Consider the following 22442-nt stretch of genomic DNA (forward strand, 5'->3'; position numbering starts at 1 on the left):
ATCCAGCAGGAGAAATCAGAGGTATGACATCATGAAAGGTATGCAGGGGACTTCTTGATTTTATTTCTAAGACTAGAATTTCTGGATATTAGGCATATACATCTACACCTACAGGTGTTCATTTTATTATTTGTTAAAACTTATTCTCTCTCTCTCTCTCTCTATATATATATATATATATATGATATGTACATATATATATATATTTCCCTTTTGAAGGGATAATTAATGTTACCAAAAGAGATCTGAAGTGTATAAAACAAATTAAAAGGGAATCAAGACAACGGGCAATTGGCAATTGTATAGACAACTCCACAGGTCCTCTGGAAACCAAAGGACAGTGAAGGAATTGGGGTCTACGTCAGGACGGGGTCACTTTCCTGGGGTCAATAATCGATTTAAGTTCTCATGTTGGCTGTTTCTCCAATGGTATCTTTTCCTATAATTGCCTTTACTTACAATAGCTCCTCCATCTACAATGCCATTCCTTTAGCTTTACTTGTATAAAGTGTGTCCTTAAGTATTAGGTCAAATTTTACTTTATTGTATTTCCCTTTTACTAAAGGCCTACTACATGCCAGACCTGGAGCAGCCAGGAGTTAACAAGTTGTGGTCCCCAGGCTTGCAGAGGTGGCAGGGGAACAGGGGAGCAAAGGAGCAGAGAATCACACAGTATTAGTACTCTTCCGAATTGCTGGCACATAAAAATCAGCTGTGGAGCTGTTAAAAAGCAGATTCTCAAGCCTCCCTGGCGATTCTGGTGGAATAGGTCTGGGTGGGGTACAGGAACTTGCTCTTAGGAAACTCTCACTGAATTTGATGCAGCTGGTCCACAGACCTCACTTGGAGAAACAGAGCCTGTTGGTGTGATAAATGTGACAATGATAGCAAAGGTACTTGGGCATGGGAGCCCCAAAGTGGGCCACATTTCCCACCTGAGGCATGGACATTAAGTCAGGGTAGCCTCCAGGAGGCCCCTCTGTAGAGCATCTTCATTTGTAATTTGTAGATGTGAATCACCTCCCCTACTGCAGTGGACACTGTTCCCAGCACAAGGCTTGGCATGCAGTATATGTCAGGGATGTTTTATTCAGTGGGGTTTCAGAGCAGCAGTCTGGACTAGGGAGCAGGCCTGGCAGCCAGACCTTGGGTGGCAGCAGACCCTGGGAACCATCAACTCCTTGGCCTCTCTGGTATGTTCAGATTGGCCTATCTCCAAGCATGTGTTGGGGATTAGGGCAAGTTACTGGTTTGGGTCCGACTGGTATTCACATCTGAGCTGGGAACCAGGATAGCATCTGCAACCACGTTGAGATTAAGGAGACGGGATTGATAGAGACATTTCCCCACTAATGATCCTATAACTTCTTAGCAACGAGCATGATCTGTGCTGGAAGGATGAAAGGGATGAAGGCCAGATGGGGTAAGAGGTTTCTTATGTTAGCAATAGGGCTGCTTCCTGCTTCTAGCCCCTGCTTCCCTTCCCTTTTCTAGGCCCAAACAAGGCCCCTCTCTGAAGGCCTGTTAGTTAAACACCTGGCATGAGTCCAGTTCTGCCAGGGACCACATGGCTGCTGTTTGTTCCCTTTTATTAAGCACATCCAGGTGAGTTTTATTGCGGACAGTTCCCTGGGCTCCTGTTTCCACATTTATCTCCTCTGAGTCTGAGATTGCCAAAGGCTTTCACAGCTAATGGACCTTACAACTCCCAAGAGCCATTTAAGGGAGGCACAGAACTCAGTAGTGGTAATTAGTCAAACGAAATGCAGACCTCTGGAGGCCCACAGGAGCTGAGTGGCAGGAAGACGTAGGGACAGAAGCCTCAGGTCTGTGGCAGGTGTAGGGAATGAGCACAGGCTGCTCCTCACCCCACCTCTCCTTTTCTTCCCCTGCCTCATCCCTACCTCCCACTCCCAACCCGAGAAGGACTTGGTGCTTGGTGGCAGGGTCCCCAGGCAGGCTGGTGCCCAGAGCATTTGAGGGGCTGCAGTAGCACTGCAGAGCTAATCTTGACAAGCTCCTGCCCTCTTTTTCTCCAGCAAGTTTTGTGTACTGACCTTGATGGAGGCTGAGGTCTGAGCTCAGATGCCACTTCTTAGGGGGCAGCATAATATCCTGTTCAAAACCTGGGTTTTGACACCAGGACCATTTGAGTTTGAATGCCCAACCCACTGCTTTTAGAGTTCTTGATCTGGGGCAAGTCAATGAACCTTTCTGTGCCTCAGCTTTCTTGTCTGTAAAATGGGGATAATAATACTGACCTCAGAGGGTTATTGTAAGGAATAGATTGTATAATAACATGTGCACTCTATAGAATGGTGCCTGGCACACTGTAAGCACATGCTCAGCAGAAGCTGTTATCATGCCAAAAGCAGGTCTGATCCAGGCAGAGGTTGGAAACATGTTCTTATCTGGCACTAATGTCCCACCAGTTTCAGGTTTGCTCCTTACTGGTTGGGCACAGAAAGCAAGGCCTCCAGGGAAGCAGCCCCATTTCTATCGGGGAGGATGGTGGAGGACAAGATAGGGAAGGAAATACTAAGCTCATCCTGTTGCTAAATATGAGGAAGAAACCAACATTTCTTGAGCATCTCTTCTAGATCAGGCATTGCCTGCTTTATCTCTTCAATCCCACAACACCCTGTTGAAGGGTGATGAAACAGAATCTCAGAGAGGCTAAGTGACTAATGCCAAGTTGCATAGCAAGGAAGAGGGGTCCAGGATTAGAGGTCGGGGATGTGAGATTTCTAAGTGACTATTCTTTCTATGACAATTTGCTGTGGTTAATGACCAGGGTCCTGCCTCTGGACACTTGACTTGATGTCTGCTCTCTAGGAGGCCCATGGAAGGTTACTGATCTCTGCTGGACTCAAAGGAGAGGCCTCTAGGTGCCAGAATTTGAGTCATTCTGAGGGCCTTGTCACTGGATTGTCCCTGGCTCCACTTGGGGTCCTGGGCTGTTCTGGGAAGCCAGAGCTGGCTTCCATGTAGGGGGCGCTGAATCTGTCTCATTAATGTCGTGGGCAGTGGTGTTCACCCAGGATGCACAGGGGAGCTCCCTCTCTCCATCTGCAGGTGGATGGCGTTCTGTGCTTGGCCGACATCCTGACTGACGACAGCCACTCAGAGGCCACACGGGCTGAGGCTGCGGCTGTGGTGGCCCAGGTCACCTCCCCACACCTGCCCGTCACCCAGCACCTCAGTAGCTTCATGGAGAGCATGGAGGAGATCGTGACAGCCCTCGTCAGTGAGTTACCCTGGGCAGTGGGACCACTAGGAGAGAGGGCCTTGGCACAATTGTCTTCAGGAATAGCCAGGAAGGCCTTCCCATCTGCTACTCATTGCACCCCAAATATCTCCTGCATAGATGATCACATTTGCTGAAATCCCACCATTAATGGATCTGAATTAGGCTTTGATGAGCTCTGTTGTCAAGAGTTTCCTATTAAAATGTGTGTGGCCCTCTGAGAAGCAACCTGAATTACTGTCAGTTTGGGATTCAATGGCCTTTCAGAAGGGAGTCCAGGACAAGCCCCAGAAAGGGAGTGGTGCCTCAAATTTTGAGGTTCAGATACTCAGATTGAGAGACTCTGATAAGCATTTTTCCTAAAGTCTCAGTCCTCGTGCCCAGTGACTATGAGAGTAATGACTGGGGAAAATCGTTTCTCAGAGAGCACCAGCCCGCCACAACCTGCTGCCTGAAAATCCCACCATTGGTCTCACATCATGGGGCCTTGAAAGTTTTGACTCCTCTAGGTTCCCCTATTCAAACATATGTACCCCTGGCAGGAGAATCATAGATCTGTATCTGAAATATGCTCTTTTCTTAGTTTTCCTTTGCTAAATTATAGAAACTAAAAGGGCCAGTCTGGATAACAATCCCCAGGAAATTTTTTGTGACCCACCTATTTCTTTTAAAAGTGCTAGTGCTAGTAGCGATCTGTGTTTCTATTTCTCTGTCACTCTCTTTATATCTATATCTAATTGAAATGGAATGAAACTTAATTTCACCAGAAAATTTAGGATTAGCTCTTGGAGTGACCATGTCAGGGCTGGGAATATCTGAAATAGCACGAACTTAGGGGCAGAAGAACACTGGGCTAGGAGTCAGAACCCTGGGTTTGGACTCAGGCTTTTCACTTATCCATGCAAGTGGCTATGTGCAGCAAGCCTGTGGCGGTGCTGTGTGAGATCCCGCCACTCACTTCTTACCATGTCACATTGTAAAACCCACTTCACAGTTTTCCTAATATAAACAAGACATTGCAACTCATTTCTCTCAAGGGTCCTTCTAACTCCAGAATTTGGAGATCTGCAAGTACTTTGCACATAGGAGACATCAGTTAAGTTGACTTTGTGGTTGATTCTAGTCATGGGGGCAGTGGTACTCACAGGTCAGGCTGGGAGGAATCAATTTGCCAATGTCCACATTTATTCAAAATTGAGAAAACATGGAAGCCCATTGTTGAAAGTCTTGGCTTGGGGGAGCTCAGGAGACCCTACAGTTCCAAGCATACTCTCTGGGTGAAGAAATCTAAGCCTAGAGGGGTTAAGTTACTTTCTCAAGGCCACACAACAGCACTAGGACTCACTTAGGCCAGGAGTCTCATATTCAACATCCACCAGAGCCCAGTAAGAAACGTAAATTTGCTGAAGAGAGCCAGGTGGAAGAATAAAGGTGTTTGAGTCCTGTGTCAAATTGAAAAGTCCATGCACTGTCCAAAGGGGTAGTCACTGGTAAATTTCAGTTGATTGTTACCATGTAGGAAAGGCATAGACTTTTAAAGATAAGACAAAAATTGTAAACTTCATAGAAAATTTCTCAATTTATAAACATTATCAAATAAATGAAAGTACATATAGTCAAAGTGACCTTTCACTATTGTCATATATTCATTCCTGCTTCACTGCCCAGGCTGGGTTTCTCCCTGGAGCCAAGGAATCTTCCTATTTATTTCATCCTGATGAAGACGCATTGTATAGTCCACTCTGAGATTCAGCAGATATCTTCTGGGCAGGAAGCCAGAGCTCTGTTCTTTGGTGGGAAATAGCCCTCCAACTTCTTGCCATTCCCTGGAAACATTTATAAATGAGTCACTGGACTCCTCAATTTAATCTTCCTAACACATCCCAGGTGACTCAGACTGTAGTTCAAATAAATGTGCAGCAAAATTAAAAGGCACTTAGTTGGTTGTGTTACTAATTGCTGTGTCAGCAGCAATAGCAACTGAATGAGAATGAGGGGGAGTGTTAGGACCTAGAAGGAATCTTACAGCAAAGTGGGCCGATGAGCTCTGTAGACTCACCCAAAACCTTGGATGTAGGGAGGTGGCCTGGAAGGGTCTGGGGACTCCAGTGATTTCCCCAAAATCAGAGGATAGGGCAATCATTGGATAAAGGAAATCAGAGTTGTTAATACCTTGGCTAATCTGTTGTTCCAGTCCTGGGTGGTTGGATCAAGAGTTTGAATTATCTAATGGTCAAACCTGGGCTGTGGGGAGCAACATTGCCCAGAGGGAGGCATTACCTTCCTGATAGAACCAAAACGCATGTCTGTGGAAGCATTGCTGGGAATGAGTCAAAGAGGCTGAGAGACCAGAAGCAACTTGGAGTGTAGAAAGAATGGCGACTTCAGAGTCAGGCAGACCTGGATTTGATTCTAGCCTCAAAGAGTTACTTGCTGGCCATAAGACCAGGGGCAAATCACTTAACATTTCAATCCTCAATTTCTTTATTTACAAAATAGTGATAAAAATGTGATTGTTATAAGGATTAAATGATGTAATGAAGTAAAAAAATATGTACAGCAGTGAGTAACACTCAATAAATGGTAGCTGTTGCTACTACTAGCTTCTCTAAGATTCAGCTAGTTATAAATGTGGACAATCATTCTCTAATTTGAGGGTATTCAGAATTTAATGGCACAGTGCAAGGCCCACTGCAGGTGTTAGACTAATGTTATTGGTAGAAAAAGGGTTTTACTACTAAAACTAAAAGGTAGGGATCAGAGTGTGCATTCACAGGTAGGTACCAAGAGGTGGAAGTTGCATCAGAACCTGGAAGTATAGACTGTCTGGAGGCAAGAACTAGGGACCAGGATAGAAGATAGCTCAATTGTGTCTCCCGAACTTCCTTTCTCTCCTGGGACTCTTTTTCTGAAGTATGGCCTTGCCTGCTGTGGTTTTGTAGAGGTGTTATCGGTAGGAGAGGGACTGGACTGGAGAAGTACCTTGATTGGTAGCCAAGTTGGAGCTGAGGGCCAGATGTCAGGTCCACTGAAATGGGGGAAGCACCATGGATAGAGCCCATCTATGCCTCCTCTTTTGGTGGGTGTCCATTCCAGGTTCTGTGGAGCCCATGGGGGATGTGTCAGGTGGTGGAAGGATGAGGTCACTCTGCTCCTTAAAGGCCCTTACTACAATTACAGATGGTAAATGGGGGAATTTGGTAGGGCTAAGCTAGGACCACTAGGATTAGAGATAAAGAGCCTGACATTCAGAAACTTGGTATAGGACTTTCTTGCTGCCAGATGACCCTCATCCTGGAACTGAAAGGAAGCACCGAATCTCTGTTGATGGCAGCTGGAGGGGTATAGTCTCTCTGTTTCACCTTTAGTCTCTTCCTTAAGGCAAGTTTAGCAGCAGGCTAGTGTGCATTACCGGAGACACAAATGGACTGGGAGCTCCTTCCCGACTCACAGGCTTTATATCTCTTTTTCCTTTGGTCTAGAATATTCTGTTTCCCCAAGTATTTTTATGACTGGCCCATTTCTTCCCTTAAGGTCTCAGCTGTAAAGTCACGTTCTTAGGGACACCTTTTATTGCACACCTCAGCAGACCGCTAGTTATTCTCTCTTAGCACTTGTTTATTTTCTCCCTCGTGTTTCTCAGACTTTGTAATTATGTATAGTAATTTTTTTAAAGTTTATTTTCTCTTGCCCACTAGTAGAGTGTGAGCTCAACAAGGGCAAGGACCTGACCTGTTTTGTTCACTATGCCATCCCAAGACCCCAGTGGTGCCTGACACATAGTTTTCATTCAATAAATACTTATTGGATGAAGGAGTGAGTAGAGTTACATACCAGGTTTCAAATCCCATTTGCCACCTGTGTAGACAGATACTGTTCCCTCTTAGTAGCCACTTTCCTCATCTGTAAAATGGCTATTATAACACCTGCTCAAAAGATCTCCCAGAGCTACTGTGGGAACCAAATGAGACAACCGATATGAAAACACTTGGCACGGAAGTTACTTTCTTTCTCGTTGCCATCCAGAACTGTGCCAAGAGGCCTCATCAGGGGAAGTCTTCCTGCTGGCCTCTGCGGCCCTTGCCAACATCACGTTCTTTGACACAATGGCCTGCGAGATGCTCCTGCAGCTGAACGCCATCCGTGTCCTCCTGGAAGCCTGCAGTGACAAGCAGAGAGTGGACACGCCTTACACTCGGGACCAGGTAAGATGCCCAGAAGGCACTGAGCCCAGGACCCATGGCCATGGAGACAGAGGTTAGGAGGCCAGTGCTTAGTTTCTGAGGCAGGGGAGAAAGCATGGGGGTACTGTTAGTTTTGCATGCTATAGGAAGGTAAATATTCTCCACATTTCTCATTGACTTTAAAGCCTCTTTTTGAGACCTCCTACCCCCTTTACCCATCCCATTATGAGTTTTACATGCTGCAGGAAGGTAAAGGAATATGTTTTCCATGTCTCTCATTGACCTTGAAGCCTCTCTATGAGATCTCCTACCTGCTTTGCCCATCCCAGCCACTATAGGGCCTTCCTCAATCTCTGTTCAGATTGCCTATTCTTGGAGACAGAAAGACCCACGGAAGGTGCCTAGACATCCTCTGAAGGTCTGTGTCTGGTCATGTTGGTGGCCATCTGACACTGAACCCTATAGTGAACTGCTTCCCTCTTTACCTCTATGAGAAACAGGGGCTTGGAGCAGAACCTTCATTCGGGGCCTCAGCCTCTACATCAGTCATAATTTTCTGTGTATATTTGAGCTCCGTGAAAGGTTTTCTTTGGTAGAAAAGGGGTTTTACTACTAAAAGTGTTCGAAGACATAGAATGGGGGTATTTTAAAGGCTCTTTGAACTCTGATGTTCTAGAATTTTATCCCATTTCACCTCTGGCCACACTTGGCCTCCCACATCACCACCAAGCAGTAGGGGTGGTAGATTAGGTGGTCTGTAAATTCCTCCCAATACCTGAGCTCTGAGTTACATGATCCTCTCATCCTCAACTCAGCTTATCCCTGTCTGCATTTTAGCCCCCACAACATCACCTCTTCCAGCCTTATCTCTTAACTGAAGCTGCTTTGGTTTCTGTCCCATGCCAGCAGCTCCAGGAAGGCCTTCCCTGATGGTTTTGGCTCTCTGGAATTGCCTCCTTTTCTTAGAATTCATGCCTCACAATGCAGTGTTGACTTATCTAATGACATTTGTTCCTCTTAATTATTTCATGTGATTTTCTTCCTCAGAGGGCATGATCCATGTTCTGTATTTCCCTAGGATTTTTTAAGGCCTCTAGCGTAGAGCTGGTGCCTTTGGTGAAGTTCCCCAAACTTCGTCAGTTATTTCTTATCCTTAGAATCGCCTGTAAAAGGGCGGCTGACTATAGAAGCTCCTGTTTGGAGAGAATTTTCTAGTATCTAAGCATTTGTACATGAGGGTTCTAAACATACTGTGACACTGGTGATATTTGCCCCATTTTATAGATAAGAATATTTTGGCTCAAGAGGATGTCCCCAAAATTAAATGGTTGGCAGGCAGCTGGCTACCATTTAAATGAGGATTAAATTTAAATCCTGACTTAGACCTTGATCTTTGACTCTCATCTGCTGTTATCTTTGAAGAAAGGAGCTGGTGCTGCTGTTGAACCACAGACTGAGTGTTGGTCCTGCCTGGGCCATTTATCAACTGAGTGACATTGAGCAAGTCAAAGGCTCTTGGTTGTTGGATTTTCACATCTATTAATTGGGACATTAATGTCTACATTGCCGGGTTATTGTTAGGGTGAGTGTAATAAGATATGCAAGGACCTGATATAAGGCTTAGCCCCTACTGAGTTCTTAATAAATGGTGAATACCATTACTTTTTAAACCTGATGCTCCAAAGAAGAGCATGAGTAGTGAATTATCCAAAATCCTCAACTTGGCCCTCCAAACTATGTATGATATGTATGATTCCAGACTTCCTTTCCAGTCTAATCTTATTACTTCTAAGAGTTGGAGAAGTCCCCATAGAGACAAGGTGTGACAGTAACAGATAGAGTGGTGGTACCCTGGTTGGCTATTGGCCTGATTGACTCCTGAGGGAGACATGCCCCATGTCTACCCTTGGTAGTCGGGAGGGAGACAGGAGGGCCTACCCTTTGTGATCTGCCTTACTCATGCTCTTGTTCTCTTCAGATAGATACCTCCAGTTGCTGGGTCTCTCATCTACCTGACATAATTTTAGGTGCCTTCACCTTCAAGTGCCTCTCCTGTGGCTGACTCTAGTCATTTCATACAAGATCCAGTAGTGAGGCAATAAGACAAGGAATTCTGGATTCAGACAACCTGAGTTTGAAGCTTTTTTGCTATTAATAATCATGTCACCTTGGGCAATTCACTCTGAGTCTCACTTTCTTAATTTGTAAAATGGAAACAAATAATACATATTTTACAAAATTGAAATAAGAATTAAATAAATTAATAAATATAAACTCTTGGTACAGACTCTGGCACATAGAAGCTATTAAATCAATGGAAGCCACTGTCAATGTTATTACAATTGGCCTTTGAATGTGTGGCACACAGCATTGAATGGGAACCTCCAGAGAGGAGTTCCTTCATCTGTAAAATGGGCATGACTTCTTCCATCTTGGACGTCCTGTGTCTCTATGTGTAGAAGTCCGCTTCTTATCACAAGGAATGACTAGCCCCCTCTTGAAGCCTCACTGAGTCCTATGAAAAGGAGATCAGGGTGAGGAGAGAATGTGGCCACGCTGCCAGCAGATAGTTCTCTCTGCACCTGGAGTCAGCACCTTTTCATGTTACTCCACTGTCTGAGCCAGGCACGTCCCCCACTGTCCTCAGGATGGCTTCACCTTCTGCCCTGGCTCAGAACAACCACTTAGCTAGTGAAAGTGCACCCATTAAAGAAACAAATGGCTCTTTCCTGTGGCAGCGGGAGGATTAAGGTGATCAGAGGGCTCTCTGTAATGAAGACAAAGAAGATGAATTAGGTTTTGAAGTGCTCACCACCCCCTGAAATACTTAGGAGATTAAATGCCCCATGAGGCTTCCGGTAATGAATCTGCCAATGACGCCAATGCTGTGTGGAACCTCTTGGTCTTGGATCTATACGGACCACCTCTGTTTGGACAATGAGAACCCCTCCATCATCCTGGCAAGCCAGGTCCACTTAATTTGTTCAACAGAAGCCTCGTTGCGTATGCCTATCCTGTAGCCACCCTTGGGGTGTGGATGTTGGTGAGGGCAGCCTTGGACATTGGCTCTCCTATCCCCTTTGGCTAATCTACAAGAAGGTGGCATGGGCTGCAGCCGATATGGTCAGCCATTGAAAAGTCTGACAAGCAACCTGGATAGTCCTACGCTTTCATGCCTAGGAACTATTTTCCAGGAGCCATACTGTCCATGGAATCCAGCAACAGATCTGACAGGGGGAGATAGGAAAGGGGCTACCTCCAAATGTGTTGGTGAACTTCTGCCCTGTCTGTCAAGCAGCGATAGTCTAGGATGGAAGAGACCTGATTATCTTGTCTAATATATAATAGAGATTTTTACTGAGCCTGACTTTTTGTGGCCTTCAGGAATTAACTGCTTTCATAAGGGCAGGAGTGCTAGTATATACTTCCCACAATAATACCTCATCTGTTTGGCATTTTAGAATGACCAGATTTTGTAACATTTCTGGGACCTCACTGTGAATACCATTTATCAGGAAATGCCAGCCACTAGGGGTTTCGTTTTTGACTCACATCTCAAAATCTCTCTATAGTTTATAAAGCTCTGTTGTGTACATATGTGACATATTAGAAACAGCAAAGGTTTTTAGTTCAGACAGATTTGAGTTCACATTCTGGTTCTGCCATTTCCCAGCTATGTGACAGTAGAAAAATCACTTTACCTCTCTGAGCCACAATTTCCTCATCTGTGTAAATGGGAATAATAACATTTGCTCCCTCCCTCATGTCATTATGATGATTAGATGGGATAATGCTTGTAAAGTACTTAGAACCAAAGCGAATACTCGATAATGAATGGGACGGGGTTCTCTAACAGAACCAGAGACTGGGATGTGTCTGAGACAGGGAATGTAAGCTTTGGAACAGGAAGGTAGGGTCAGGAAATATAGTTAATGTGGTGGCGATTGTATTGGACTGTTCTCACATTGCTGTAAAGAAATGCCTGATGTAATCCCATTACTTTGGGAGGTTGAGGCAGGCAAATTACCTGTGTTCATGAGTTGAAGACCAGCCTGGGCAACATGGCAACATCCTATCTCTACAAAAAAAAAAAAAAAAAAAAATTAGCCAGGCATGGTGGTGCACACCTGTAGTCCCAGCTACTTGGGAAGCCCAGGAGATGGAGGTTACAGTGAGCCAAGATGGCACCACTGCACTCCAGCCTGGACGAAAGAGCCAGACCTTGTCTCAAAAATAAAAATAAAAATAAATTACCTAAGACTGGGTAATTTGTAAAAAAAAAAAAAAAAAGGTTTAATTGGCTCATGGTTCTGCAGGCTATACAGAAAGCATGAAGCTGGAATCTGTTTGGCTTCTGGAGAGGCCTTAGAAAACTTACAATAATGGTGGAAAGCAAAGGTGAAGCAGACACATCACATGGCAGGAGCAGGAGCAAGAGAGAGTGAAGGGGGAGGTTCTTCACACTTTTCAACAAGAACTCGCTCACTGTCACAAGAACAGCACCATGAAGATGGTGCTAAATCATTCATGAAGGGTCCACCCCTATGATCCAATCACCTCCCACCAGGCTCCACCTCCAACATAGGGGATTACAATTCAATGTGAGATTTTGGTGGAGACACAGATCCAAACCATATCAGGGATATTGTGTAGTATTGGATGAATCCAGGATCCCTACACCCTGTCCTGACCTGCTCCAGAAGCCCCTCCCTACAGAGCCAAGGGCAAACCAAGCACAGAGAATATGGTCTGACCTTTATACGCTCTCTAATACTGTGGGCTTACAGCCCAACATTCGTGTAATCCCCAGGGCGAGAGAGCTGGGCTTCACCCAGGAGAGCCCTTCAGCCTATTCGCCAGCAGTACAGGACTGACATCCAAAACAGTTCTATGGCTTTTATCATGCGGTCTCCTCAGCCTTAATCTTAGCCCTCCAGTCTTGCCTCTTTAGTAGTAAGGGAAAGCTGGTCCTGTCAACAAGAAGACCCATGTACCAGAGAGAAGAGGCCATGTGCTTGTCTCTGGGTCTAGGCAGGAGCCCTTCTCCTAGTCTCCACACCTGTCCAGCCCTCTCAGGTCTTGCACCCTGGGCCCTGGGCCATGTCTGCCAGCAGGAGGGAGAGGCTCAAAAGAGAGCAGAAGAGGAGAGGGCTGTACCTTCTCCTGGGCTTTCTTGCCTCTCTGGCCTTGGAAAAGAAAGTATGTTCAAAGAGACCACACCTTTCTTCCCTTAGATCCCTTAATTCTACAAATCAACGTCCTTGTCTGGATTCTTTCTGCTCTTTGGTAGAGGAAGTGGCATGGAGGGAGGACTGCTGAGACACTGCTAGGATGTGAGGCAGGCCTGGTCCACACCTTTGCATCGGCCTGCAGACAAGTGTTTCTCCTCCATGTGTGCTGACATCAAAAGGCCTCACCAACCTCCTTCCTACCGCACAGGGGCATTTCTTCTTGAATCAGTGACATGGGAGGTCCCCTGCTATCCTGGATCAATTTCCTATCTGCCTCAATTTTCATCTCTTTGGAGGCCAAAGAAAAAATAATTTGAAAATGCCAGAGAAGGTAGTGAATACACACTTTGCTGAAAGGTTGACCTGCTGTGGTACAGGCTCCCCTTTGGGAGGAATCTCACATTAGCAGCGTGTCTTGGCCACACGGATGCTCAGCCCCCCGAGTGCTGCATGTTACTTGGCTAGTGTTTTTTGACACAGTCTGTCAAGGCTTGAGTCCTTTCAGGTTCTCCTGCCCAGAGCGAACCATATTTATTTTATTTAACAAAGGGTGCTTGATATTAACTCACTGAATGCCCATACAGGTCTTAAAAGATATCTTTTATTTATTTACTTATTTAGAGACGGAGTCTTGTTATATTGCTCAGGCTGATCTCAAACTCCTGGCTTTAAGTGATCCTCCTGCCTCAGCCTCTGGAGTAGCTGGGATTAAAGGCATGAGCTATAGTGCCTGGCTGAATTATTTTTATTTCTTATGGTAGGGCCCCCAAGGATGTCCACATGATAATCCTCAAAACTTGTGAATAAGTTACTTTATATAGCGACAGGGATTTTCTAGATGCGATTAAGTTAAGATCTTGACATAGGAATATTATCCTTGATTATCCAGGTAAATTCAGTGTCATCACAGAAGTTCTTGTAAGAGGGAGGGAAGAGGGTCGGAGTCAGAGAATCAAAGGTGATTAAGGAAGCAAAGGTCAGAAGGATATACTCCCCCGAGCCAAAGAATGAGAGCAGCCTCCAGAAGCTGGAAAATAGAAACTAGGAAATTGATTTTCCCCTAGAGCCCTCAGAATAAATGAAGATCTCTCAACACCTTGATTTTTGCTACGTAAGACTCATTTAGAACTTCTGACCTCTAGAACTGCAAGATAAAATCATGTCATTTTAAGCCACTAAGTTTGCAATAATTTGTTATAGCAGCAATAGAAAATGAATACACCAAGGCATAGAAGGTTAGGTAACATGGCCAAGATCATAGCAAAATGTGATAGAGCCAGGATTTAGATGTAGGTTGAGCTACATGCTTACCTATTACATTATACTGACCTCTTACCTAGGACCTCTCTCAAGGGTGATGTCCTCTGGATTCACCAACCAACTGCAGAGGGAATGGTGCCCTTTCACTTAGATGGAATAGAACTTAATTGAACATCATCAGGCAAGACTGAATTAGCCTGGGCTGGGGAAACTGCCTGGCTCCTGCACTCTGCCCCCTGACAGCATTGCTAACTTGTATCCAACCAGGTAAAACAGTTGTCCCTAAAATCCCACCCATAGACTTGACTGTGAGGATAAACATTGACCTCTTTCCCCTCTGTGTTATGGTGCACAAATGGATGTTTTACAAGGGGGACTCAAAGCAGGGCATAATTGGCATTTATTCAAATTGTGCTTAATTGAATACTTCATCTGCACCTCCAGAAAACCACATGGGGTACAGGCTCTGTAAGGAGGAAGTAATTTTCATTAACAGGATCTAAATTAGTCTGACACAAAGACCTACGTGGTGCCTGTGACATGGCTAATAATTACTGTGTAATGAACCCGTTGCCGAAGACAAAGGTTTCCTTTTCTTTTCCTAGTTTGTCCTTCCTTCCTTCCTTTTCCTCCCTTCCTCCCTTTTCCTCCCTTCCTCCTTCCTTCCCTCCTTCCTTCATGGATCTGCATGTCAAGTAAGTGTTTTTATTCAGAGGCCAGCCTGGTGATGGTGGGACGTCGCAGCCCCTGTGTGGTGGAAATAGAGTCCATACTTCCTGCTAACAGCCCAGAGATAGCCAAATAAACTAAACTGACATGGACTTGGCCATGTACCTCCTCCCTCATAAGAATGTGCAAACGATGCCTCTTGGGGAACTTTCCAACCCAGCTTTTTCCTCTAACTCCTTTCACTGAGCCCACAAACACAATCTTAAAAAGTACAAAGATAAGTAAATAAATAAGTAAAAGATCCTCTAGGTCCTAAACCTCCTTTAGTCCTATTATCTTCTTAACTGCAAATAGGAGCTTGTCACCCCCATCATAAAACACCTGGTGGTACAGAGTTGCTTTCAGGATAAAGGTTCTGGAGTGTTCTCCTGTCCTTCCTCTGGCAGCCCACTGTAGTCATGCTCATCCAACCAGGCCCCTGATGGGGTCTGAGCTGGAAGGGGTTGTCACACACACACATGCTGCAGCAGCTTAAGAATGTGGAATCCCCTTCCAACATGTGTTTAGAGGGAAAGGAGAGAGATAGATATTCTACTAATATGGTAAAGTTTTTCCTTTCTGTTTAAAAGAAGACATTTTTAAATGTATTTGTTATCCAGAGTAAAATAGTGATATTTGTTATCCAGAGTAATTAAAATGTAGATAATATTCTTTCTGGATAGACATCGCATTACTATCCAGTTTCAAAATTTTAGCTGCCTGAATTGTACTCAGTAGACTGTCAACTGCTGTCTCAGAGGAGGGGGTAGGGGCACAACCTTTGCTTATACCATCCTGCAAGCTTTGAAGAAACCTTTCAAGAGACAGAGGCTTGTATCAGTGAGAATTGTTTTTTAATTTAATTTAATTATTTATTTTAATTACCACTTGAGAGCACTGTCCATTTCTGTGAAAGTGGGTGAATTTTCTTCTTGCTATTTATGTCAGGAGCAGTGTTGTGGGTGGTATCTGAGTTAACAGGTGCCATGTTTCCAATCTATTCTAGTAGCATTTTGGCACCCTTTTGCAGTTTGGGGTCTCCGGAATGAGTCCTCTGTCAGGCCATTCCTTAATCCAGTTTGTGCTTGTGAGTTCTTTTCTCCCTTGACTGTACCAGGCGTTTCAGGTGAGGCTGGTTACAACCCATAAAGCTGTAACTGAGACTCACTGTCCACCTGGTGTCAATACCGCTTTCCTACAGGCAGAGACTTTCAGCGATGACTGATAAGTGAGGCTTACCACAGACTTGTAACGTGTAGCTGAGTATGCACTTTCTCATCAGATTCCATATAATACCCAATGCTTGACAATGCTGCCCCTTCCTCCTGATGCCCTCTAACGTGACCTTAGCCTTCATTCATCACAGGTTGAAAGTAGGTGAGGGTTAGTATTTAGGAAAGAAGCTGAGATAGAAGAACTCAATCCAGAGTAAGAGCTAGCTATCGAGGACAAGCCAGCACAGAGGAGTTTGAGGGGCCAGGGACCTGCTTGTTCTGTCTGCATTTCAGGACTGGGGAGCAGAGCAGAAAGACAGCTGGGCCCCAACTTCACCCAGGGTTGTGCTAGTCTTTCCAGGGTGTCCTGGGGCCCTTGGGAGCCATGCTATAGCCGTAGGCTGGTAAATGGGTATTAGTCACCGGGGAAATACATCTGGGTGGCAGGAGCCCATGAGGATGGAAGAAAATGCCTTGGAAGGATAGGCCCAGTGGACAGGAAGGAGTCACAGGATAAAAGGAAGCTTTGTAGCCCCTGTCTGACCTGTCTGTAGGGAGTACCATTAGGATCAAGTGCGCTCATGTTCTCAGTTTCTAAATTCTCTTTTCCAGATTGTGACCATCTTGGCAAACATGTCTGTCCTGGAGCAGTGTGCCTCTGACATCATTCAGGAGAATGGTATGTCTTTGCAGCATTGTACATGTTATGTGAATTATCTGGATGTAGGGGACTGGTCTTTGTGCTTGTGTGAATGCCTGTGCGGGTATGTAAATAGGTACATGTAGCCGGGCGCAGGGATCACGCCTGTAATCCCAGCACTTTGGGAAGCACAGGTGGGTGGATCAACTGAGGTAAGGAGTTCGAGACCAGCCTGACCAACGTGGTGAAACCCCGTCTCTACTAAAAATACAGAAATTAGCTGGGTGTGGTGGTGGGTGCCTGTAATGTTAACTACTCAGGAGGCTGAGGCAGGAGAATCGCTTGAACCTAGGAGGCAGAGGTTGCAGTGGACTGAGATCACGCCATTGCACTCCAGCCTGGGCGACAGAGCGAGACTCTGTCTCAAAAAAGAAAAAAAAAAAATTAGGTACACGTGTCTCCATGCTTGCATGAGCGTATATGTGTGTGCTTGTATGTGGGCAACTGGGCCTATATATGTGAATATTTGTTTGCTTTTGTGAGGCCTAAATTCTAGTGGAAGACAGATAATGTATAAGAAGATAGCAAATGTCCAGTGATGATAGTGTGACAGTGCCCTGGGGAAAATGAAGCAGGGAAGAAGAGTAGGATAGTATCAGGGTGGGGTGGTGATGGTTGGTATTTTAATAAGGTGGTGAGGAGAAGGCAAATATTTCATTAAGATCACCAAATAAAAAAATCTGTTCCTACCAAGGGATACATTCCAACTTTAAATTGTTCCTATCTTATTGGATTTGGCTGCAGTAGAAAGCTGAGGAAGGGGTGAGTGGTAAAGCAGGTCAGAGCAACATGAATGTCTTGAGCCCTCACTGAGAGCATCTCTTCTCCTACTTGCTCCCTTGTTCCATCTGGTGCTGAACATGTCACCGAGGTCCAGGTGGGGTGGGCCAGGTTTCATTGGCCTGGGAGCTGATCGAAGCCGTTTCTGCCAATGGACAAGGCAGCTGCCTTGCAGCTGGGAGCAGAGATGGTGAGGGCTTCCTGTGACTGGGAAATAAGGGAGCAATTAGCAACCGGTTGGAAACCAGAGACGCTAATGAGGCGGAGTGAGCTGGGAGCCTGGGCCCGCTGCCTCTGCTCTTGCTAAACCCCCTTCTCCCAGGCTTCCCTGCTGTCTTAACAAACATACACTTTCCCATCCCCCATTGCTCTGTTACTAATTGAAGGATATCATTTTGTGTTAATTTTATGTGATTGAGCTAATAATGAGAAACTTTGCTGAGCCAGCTGAGGCCATGAAGCTGAGCTATTGCATCTGTGCCCTGTTCTTTCGGCACTTACAGAGCTTTATGTTGAAGTGTTCAGTGGGAGTGGGTCTCCAAAGGCCTGTGAATTTGAGATTGGAATATCTGGCATCTGTAGAGGGTTTTATGGTTCACAAAGTGCTATTGACTGACTCGCTCGGTAAACAGTTATTGAGACCTAATATGTGCGTGGCATTGTGCTAGACAATGAGAACAGAGATAACTAAATCCCTGCCTTTGTCCTAGAGGGTCTCACAGTCTAGACAGAGAGCACAACTTAACAGAAGTGACATATGATAGATATATAACATCTACAATAGAATAATGCAACAGAGGGAGGTTGTCATGGTGATTGAGGTTGAAAACTGGAACCATACTCTGTGGGTTTGAATCCTGGCACTGTTGTTTACTAACCATATGACCTCTCAGATTTTTCATCAGCAAAATAAAAATAATCCCTACCTCATAAGGATGTTGTGAGGATTAACATGAATCATGTTAGAAGATTGTCTGGCACAGAATGAGCACTGTGCTAAGACCCTCTGCTCTTTCAGGAAACAGTGGCAGTCTCACGGGGTTTACCTGAAGAGAGTTGAATGAAGGAGCTATTTTCCAAAGCAGGGCAGGATTTGAGGAATCAACAAAGGTGTCAGTGCAACTGGGGTCTACTGGAAGACAGGCCTCTCTGGACAGGGCAAATCATGTTGTGCAGGCTGGGCTTTGAGAGTCCATGGTCTAAATCACAGGTTGCAAACTTAGATGTCTACACAATTCAGACAGGTAATGTAAATGGATGAGGTGAATTCACCAGAGACAGGATCAATCTCTTTTAAAGAAGGAACTCATAATAGGCTTTAAAAATTTGTTGTGCAGAAATGAGGGCCTAGGGTTAAAATTCAGGAGTCAGTTTCAGAAGTCAGAAATCTAGATTTTTATAGAAATCCTCCAATTAGCACACTATCAAAAATCTAAAAAATTGTAGACGCTATGTGGAGCAACAAAATGAAGCAAAACTATATTCTTGGGTAACGTCTGGCTTAAGTTCTAAGCTGCAGGAGGCACTGGGTGCAGAAGAGGGGAGTGTGGGATGGGCAGTTGGGCAACAGCTCACACAGAAGATGAACTTTTACTACAACCTGCAGGATGGAGTTTTTTAGATGGAGCATCAAGAGGGAAAACAGCATCCCTTGTAGAAAGAAAGACTGGGTAAAGGCAAGGAGGTACGAGTGGATATGGGTGTAGTTTCTAGAACAATCAGAAGACAAATCTGATTTCAGGGGGAGGTAGGAGGCTTCTCAGCAGAGATTATTCAGGTCAAAATCTCTCAGTCTAACTACTGCACCCTTTTCCAGCTTGAGTTCACTCTAAAACATTTGATCTAGTCATTATCCAGCTTAGGTTTGGATCACCTCTTACCTGGGGGATTCATCACTACTGGACCTGTCTCAGCTGCAGCCAGTATCAGAAGTGAAGAGGTGATGTAGAGAAACCAGTTATCTGAGTTTCTTTCGTTTTTGTTTTCTTAATCCTAAATGTGATGCTACATCTGAATTGTAGTAGCAGCTCCCTCAACTACTAACCATGTGACACTGGGCAAGTCACTTCACTTCTCTCTGGGCTTCAAAATGGAATTATAATGGTACCAAATACATGAGGCTACTGGAAGGTTTTAGGGCATTATGCATTTACTACACATTTAGCACAGTGTTGAGTAAAAGCTCAATGATAGCACTAAAAAAATAAAGATGTCTTCAGATGTTCCTCCCAAGTATAGTGACTTGGTACATGAAGACACCCTCAGGAGTAGAAGGCATGGAGAAATAGCCCTGTCCAGCTTCTGCCCTGTGGGTGAGACCCCTGAAGTCATCCTGACAGCCTTTGCTTGCACCCTGCAGCCACCTGTCCAGCTGGCCCCATGGGGAAGGCTCCATGCTGGGGGTAGGTACCAACTGTTCCTTGCTTTCTGCCTAGGGGTCCAGCTCATCATGGGCATGCTGTCTGAAAAGCCACGGTCTGGGACCCCTGCTGAGGTGGCAGCCTGTGAGCGAGTCCAGCAGAAAGCTGCAGTGACCCTGGCTCGTCTCAGCCGAGACCCAGATGTGGCACGGGAGGCTGTGCGGCTCAGCTGTGAGTGGTGCTTGCTGGCTGTGACTGGAGTGGAATGGGGGGATTGGGGGTGGGAGCAGCTCTGATTTCATGGTGGCAACAGTGGACACAGGGCAAAGGGCTGGCTGGCATAAGCCCTATCTCTGGGGGCTAGAAAATGCTGGGATGGAGGCTCAGGGGTGCAGCCCCTAGTCTAGTTTGTAACCTGGGGCTGAAGCAAGAGGGAGAAAGGACCTAGAGTGGTAAAAGTTGGCCAGAACAGTGACTCACCTGCAGACTGTTAATAAGAACCCCATTATTTCATTCACTCATTCATTTATTCACTTGCTCAGTTATTCATATACTCATGTGTTTACTTATCTACTCATTCATTTACTCATTAATTTATCCTTTAGTTCATATATTCATTAACCCATTCATGACTTCATTATTCACTATTAACTCATCCATTAATTCACTCATTAACATGCTCATTCATTCAGTTAGTCACTTATTTACCCAACAAATATTTTCAGAGCACTCACCCTATGCTAAGCTCTGTTCTGAGTGCTGGGCATGTAACACTGGATATGACATTGTCCTGACCACAGGGGCTCACAGCCTCATGGAGGTGACAAATAAAAAAAGGGATATTCTCACTTCAGTATCATGGGAGTGACACTCAAAGCATGTCCATGGTGCATTTGGCATGCACAAGAAGTAGCCCATGTTTATCTGGGTGAGTCAAAGAATGTTTTAACAAGGGGGCGAATCCTCTGCTGTGGTTTGAAAAAGTAAGTAAAAGTTACTCCCATGTGAAGGCTGAGAAAGGGCTTTTCAGGAAGAAGCGTGAGAAAAGGCATGGCAGTGTCACCAATCCTCCAGGTACCCAGATGGATAGCCTGGGGCAGCAGAGGGTTCCTGCTCCTTCAAGACGTTACAGAGGATGGACACACAGACTGCATTTGCATACCTTCTACTGCTATCGTATAATGAGGGTTTTTTTTCTTTTTCTTAAAGTTTGAAGGAAGTCAGTCTGCATTGCAAAGCTAAGTCATTCACTTAACTCTGCTCAGTAAAGCCCTAGGAAATATTAGTAGAGTCTATAGTTTTATGTTATTTTAGCCACAGTATATTTTCTGGCTGAAATTGGCACTTGAGAAAAAAAGACACAGCTAGGAATTTTGTCTGGTAAAGATTCAAATGTTAACCCACATCTGTGGATTTGGCTTGGATGCTTCAGCTTGGCCTGACCCTGACCAGGCTCTGCTCACCACTGAGGGAATAGAAAGTTTCCACCACAGACTCCCCGAGGTGGGTTCAGCCCCCTTCTCTGGCAGATTGGGAGTGCAAGGTAGGCCCAGAACCTCTGGGTCAGGCCCGACTGGGCCCCGTCCTGGGCTTGAGGCTCTCCCTGTGTCTCCTACAGGCATGTCCCGTCTCATCGAGCTCTGCAGATCCCCATCAGAAAGGAACAGCAGTGATGCTGTGCTCGTGGCCTGCCTGGTGAGTTCTCAGTCTTCCCCCAGCTTGCCCCCTGGCCTTCAGGATGCAGACAAGGGGGCCAGGAGAACTGGCTGTGCTGTGGCTGGCTTCAGGAAGCCGTAAAACCTCTCTGGGCTTTAGCTTTTCTCTTTAGGATTGTGATCATTGTAATATTTGTTTCACTTAATTCATAAAATCGTGATGAAAATTTTATGAGGTAATATGTGTGAAAGATGATGGCTGAGAAACTCCCTCTTCCCTCTGTTCTACCACTACAGTTTTAGGAACAGGAACCTTTGAGGTTCCCGTGGAATGCTAGTTGGTGTTGTCTATGTCATGGTGCCTGCAGAACATGGGAGCTAGGATAAGGATATCCCCTGCCTATTCCAAAGGGAATAAAGGGAGAAAAGCCTCCACTTATCCCTACAGGAAGCCCATCTGCTGGCACTCTTCCAGCATTGTGGCTCCCTCCACCTTTGTGGAACAGAACGAGAAGGAACACAACAAGACAGAGTGGACTATTCAGCAGCAACCTGGATCCTCACCTTGAACACAAGCAAGTGTATCCTAGGAAGTCCCCACCCAGCTTCTTTTTGCTAGGGGTCCATCATGAAATAATCAATAGTACCAGAGAGAGAATGCACACTTCGTCTATATATTCTTCCCTACTAGGGCTGTAAGGACTCCCAAAGTAGAGTAGCTTCCATTTGAAAACATTTAGGAGCAGGGAAGCCACTCTATAAACAGAACCCTTAAGTTCCAGAAGAAAGTGCTGGCTCTTGTGATCAAAGAACACAAGGGGGAAGTGATGGATTTAAAGATCCTTCAAGGTGTCTGACAGTAAAGTCCTCTCCTTAGCCCGTTTTGAGCTGAGCTTGTCTCTTTTCTGGGAGTTTCTGATGGGCGTTTCGCAGTTGTAGAAACAGTGGGGCATTGCAGTCAATCAGACCTGTCTTGGTCGTACCATTAATGAGCTGTGTGACATTTGATAAGTCATTCAATGCTATACATTTTATTCAATAAATGTTTACGGAATGATTCTGTGTTCCATTCACTGTTCTAGGCGATACAGCTGCAGGTAAGA

General features: G+C 45.3%; 1 protein-coding gene across 3 annotated transcripts in view; it reads left to right on the forward strand.

Annotated features, from left to right (window-relative positions):
* INSC (inscuteable homolog (Drosophila)) overlaps window positions 1-22442 on the forward strand; it is a 133987-nt gene that overhangs the window by 105931 nt on the left and 5614 nt on the right. For all 3 annotated transcript variants that reach the window (XM_011956266.1, XM_011956267.1, XM_011956268.1), the window contains 5 exons: window positions 3076-3247; window positions 7274-7452; window positions 16457-16523; window positions 19760-19915; window positions 21303-21379. In XM_011956266.1, the coding sequence (XP_011811656.1) occupies window positions 3076-3247; window positions 7274-7452; window positions 16457-16523; window positions 19760-19915; window positions 21303-21379 (651 nt within the window). The remainder of the gene's footprint in view (window positions 1-3075; window positions 3248-7273; window positions 7453-16456; window positions 16524-19759; window positions 19916-21302; window positions 21380-22442) is intronic.

Source organism: Colobus angolensis, unplaced genomic scaffold, assembly GCF_000951035.1.
Source record: "Colobus angolensis palliatus isolate OR3802 unplaced genomic scaffold, Cang.pa_1.0 Scaffold412, whole genome shotgun sequence".
Taxonomy (NCBI): domain Eukaryota; kingdom Metazoa; phylum Chordata; class Mammalia; order Primates; family Cercopithecidae; genus Colobus; species Colobus angolensis.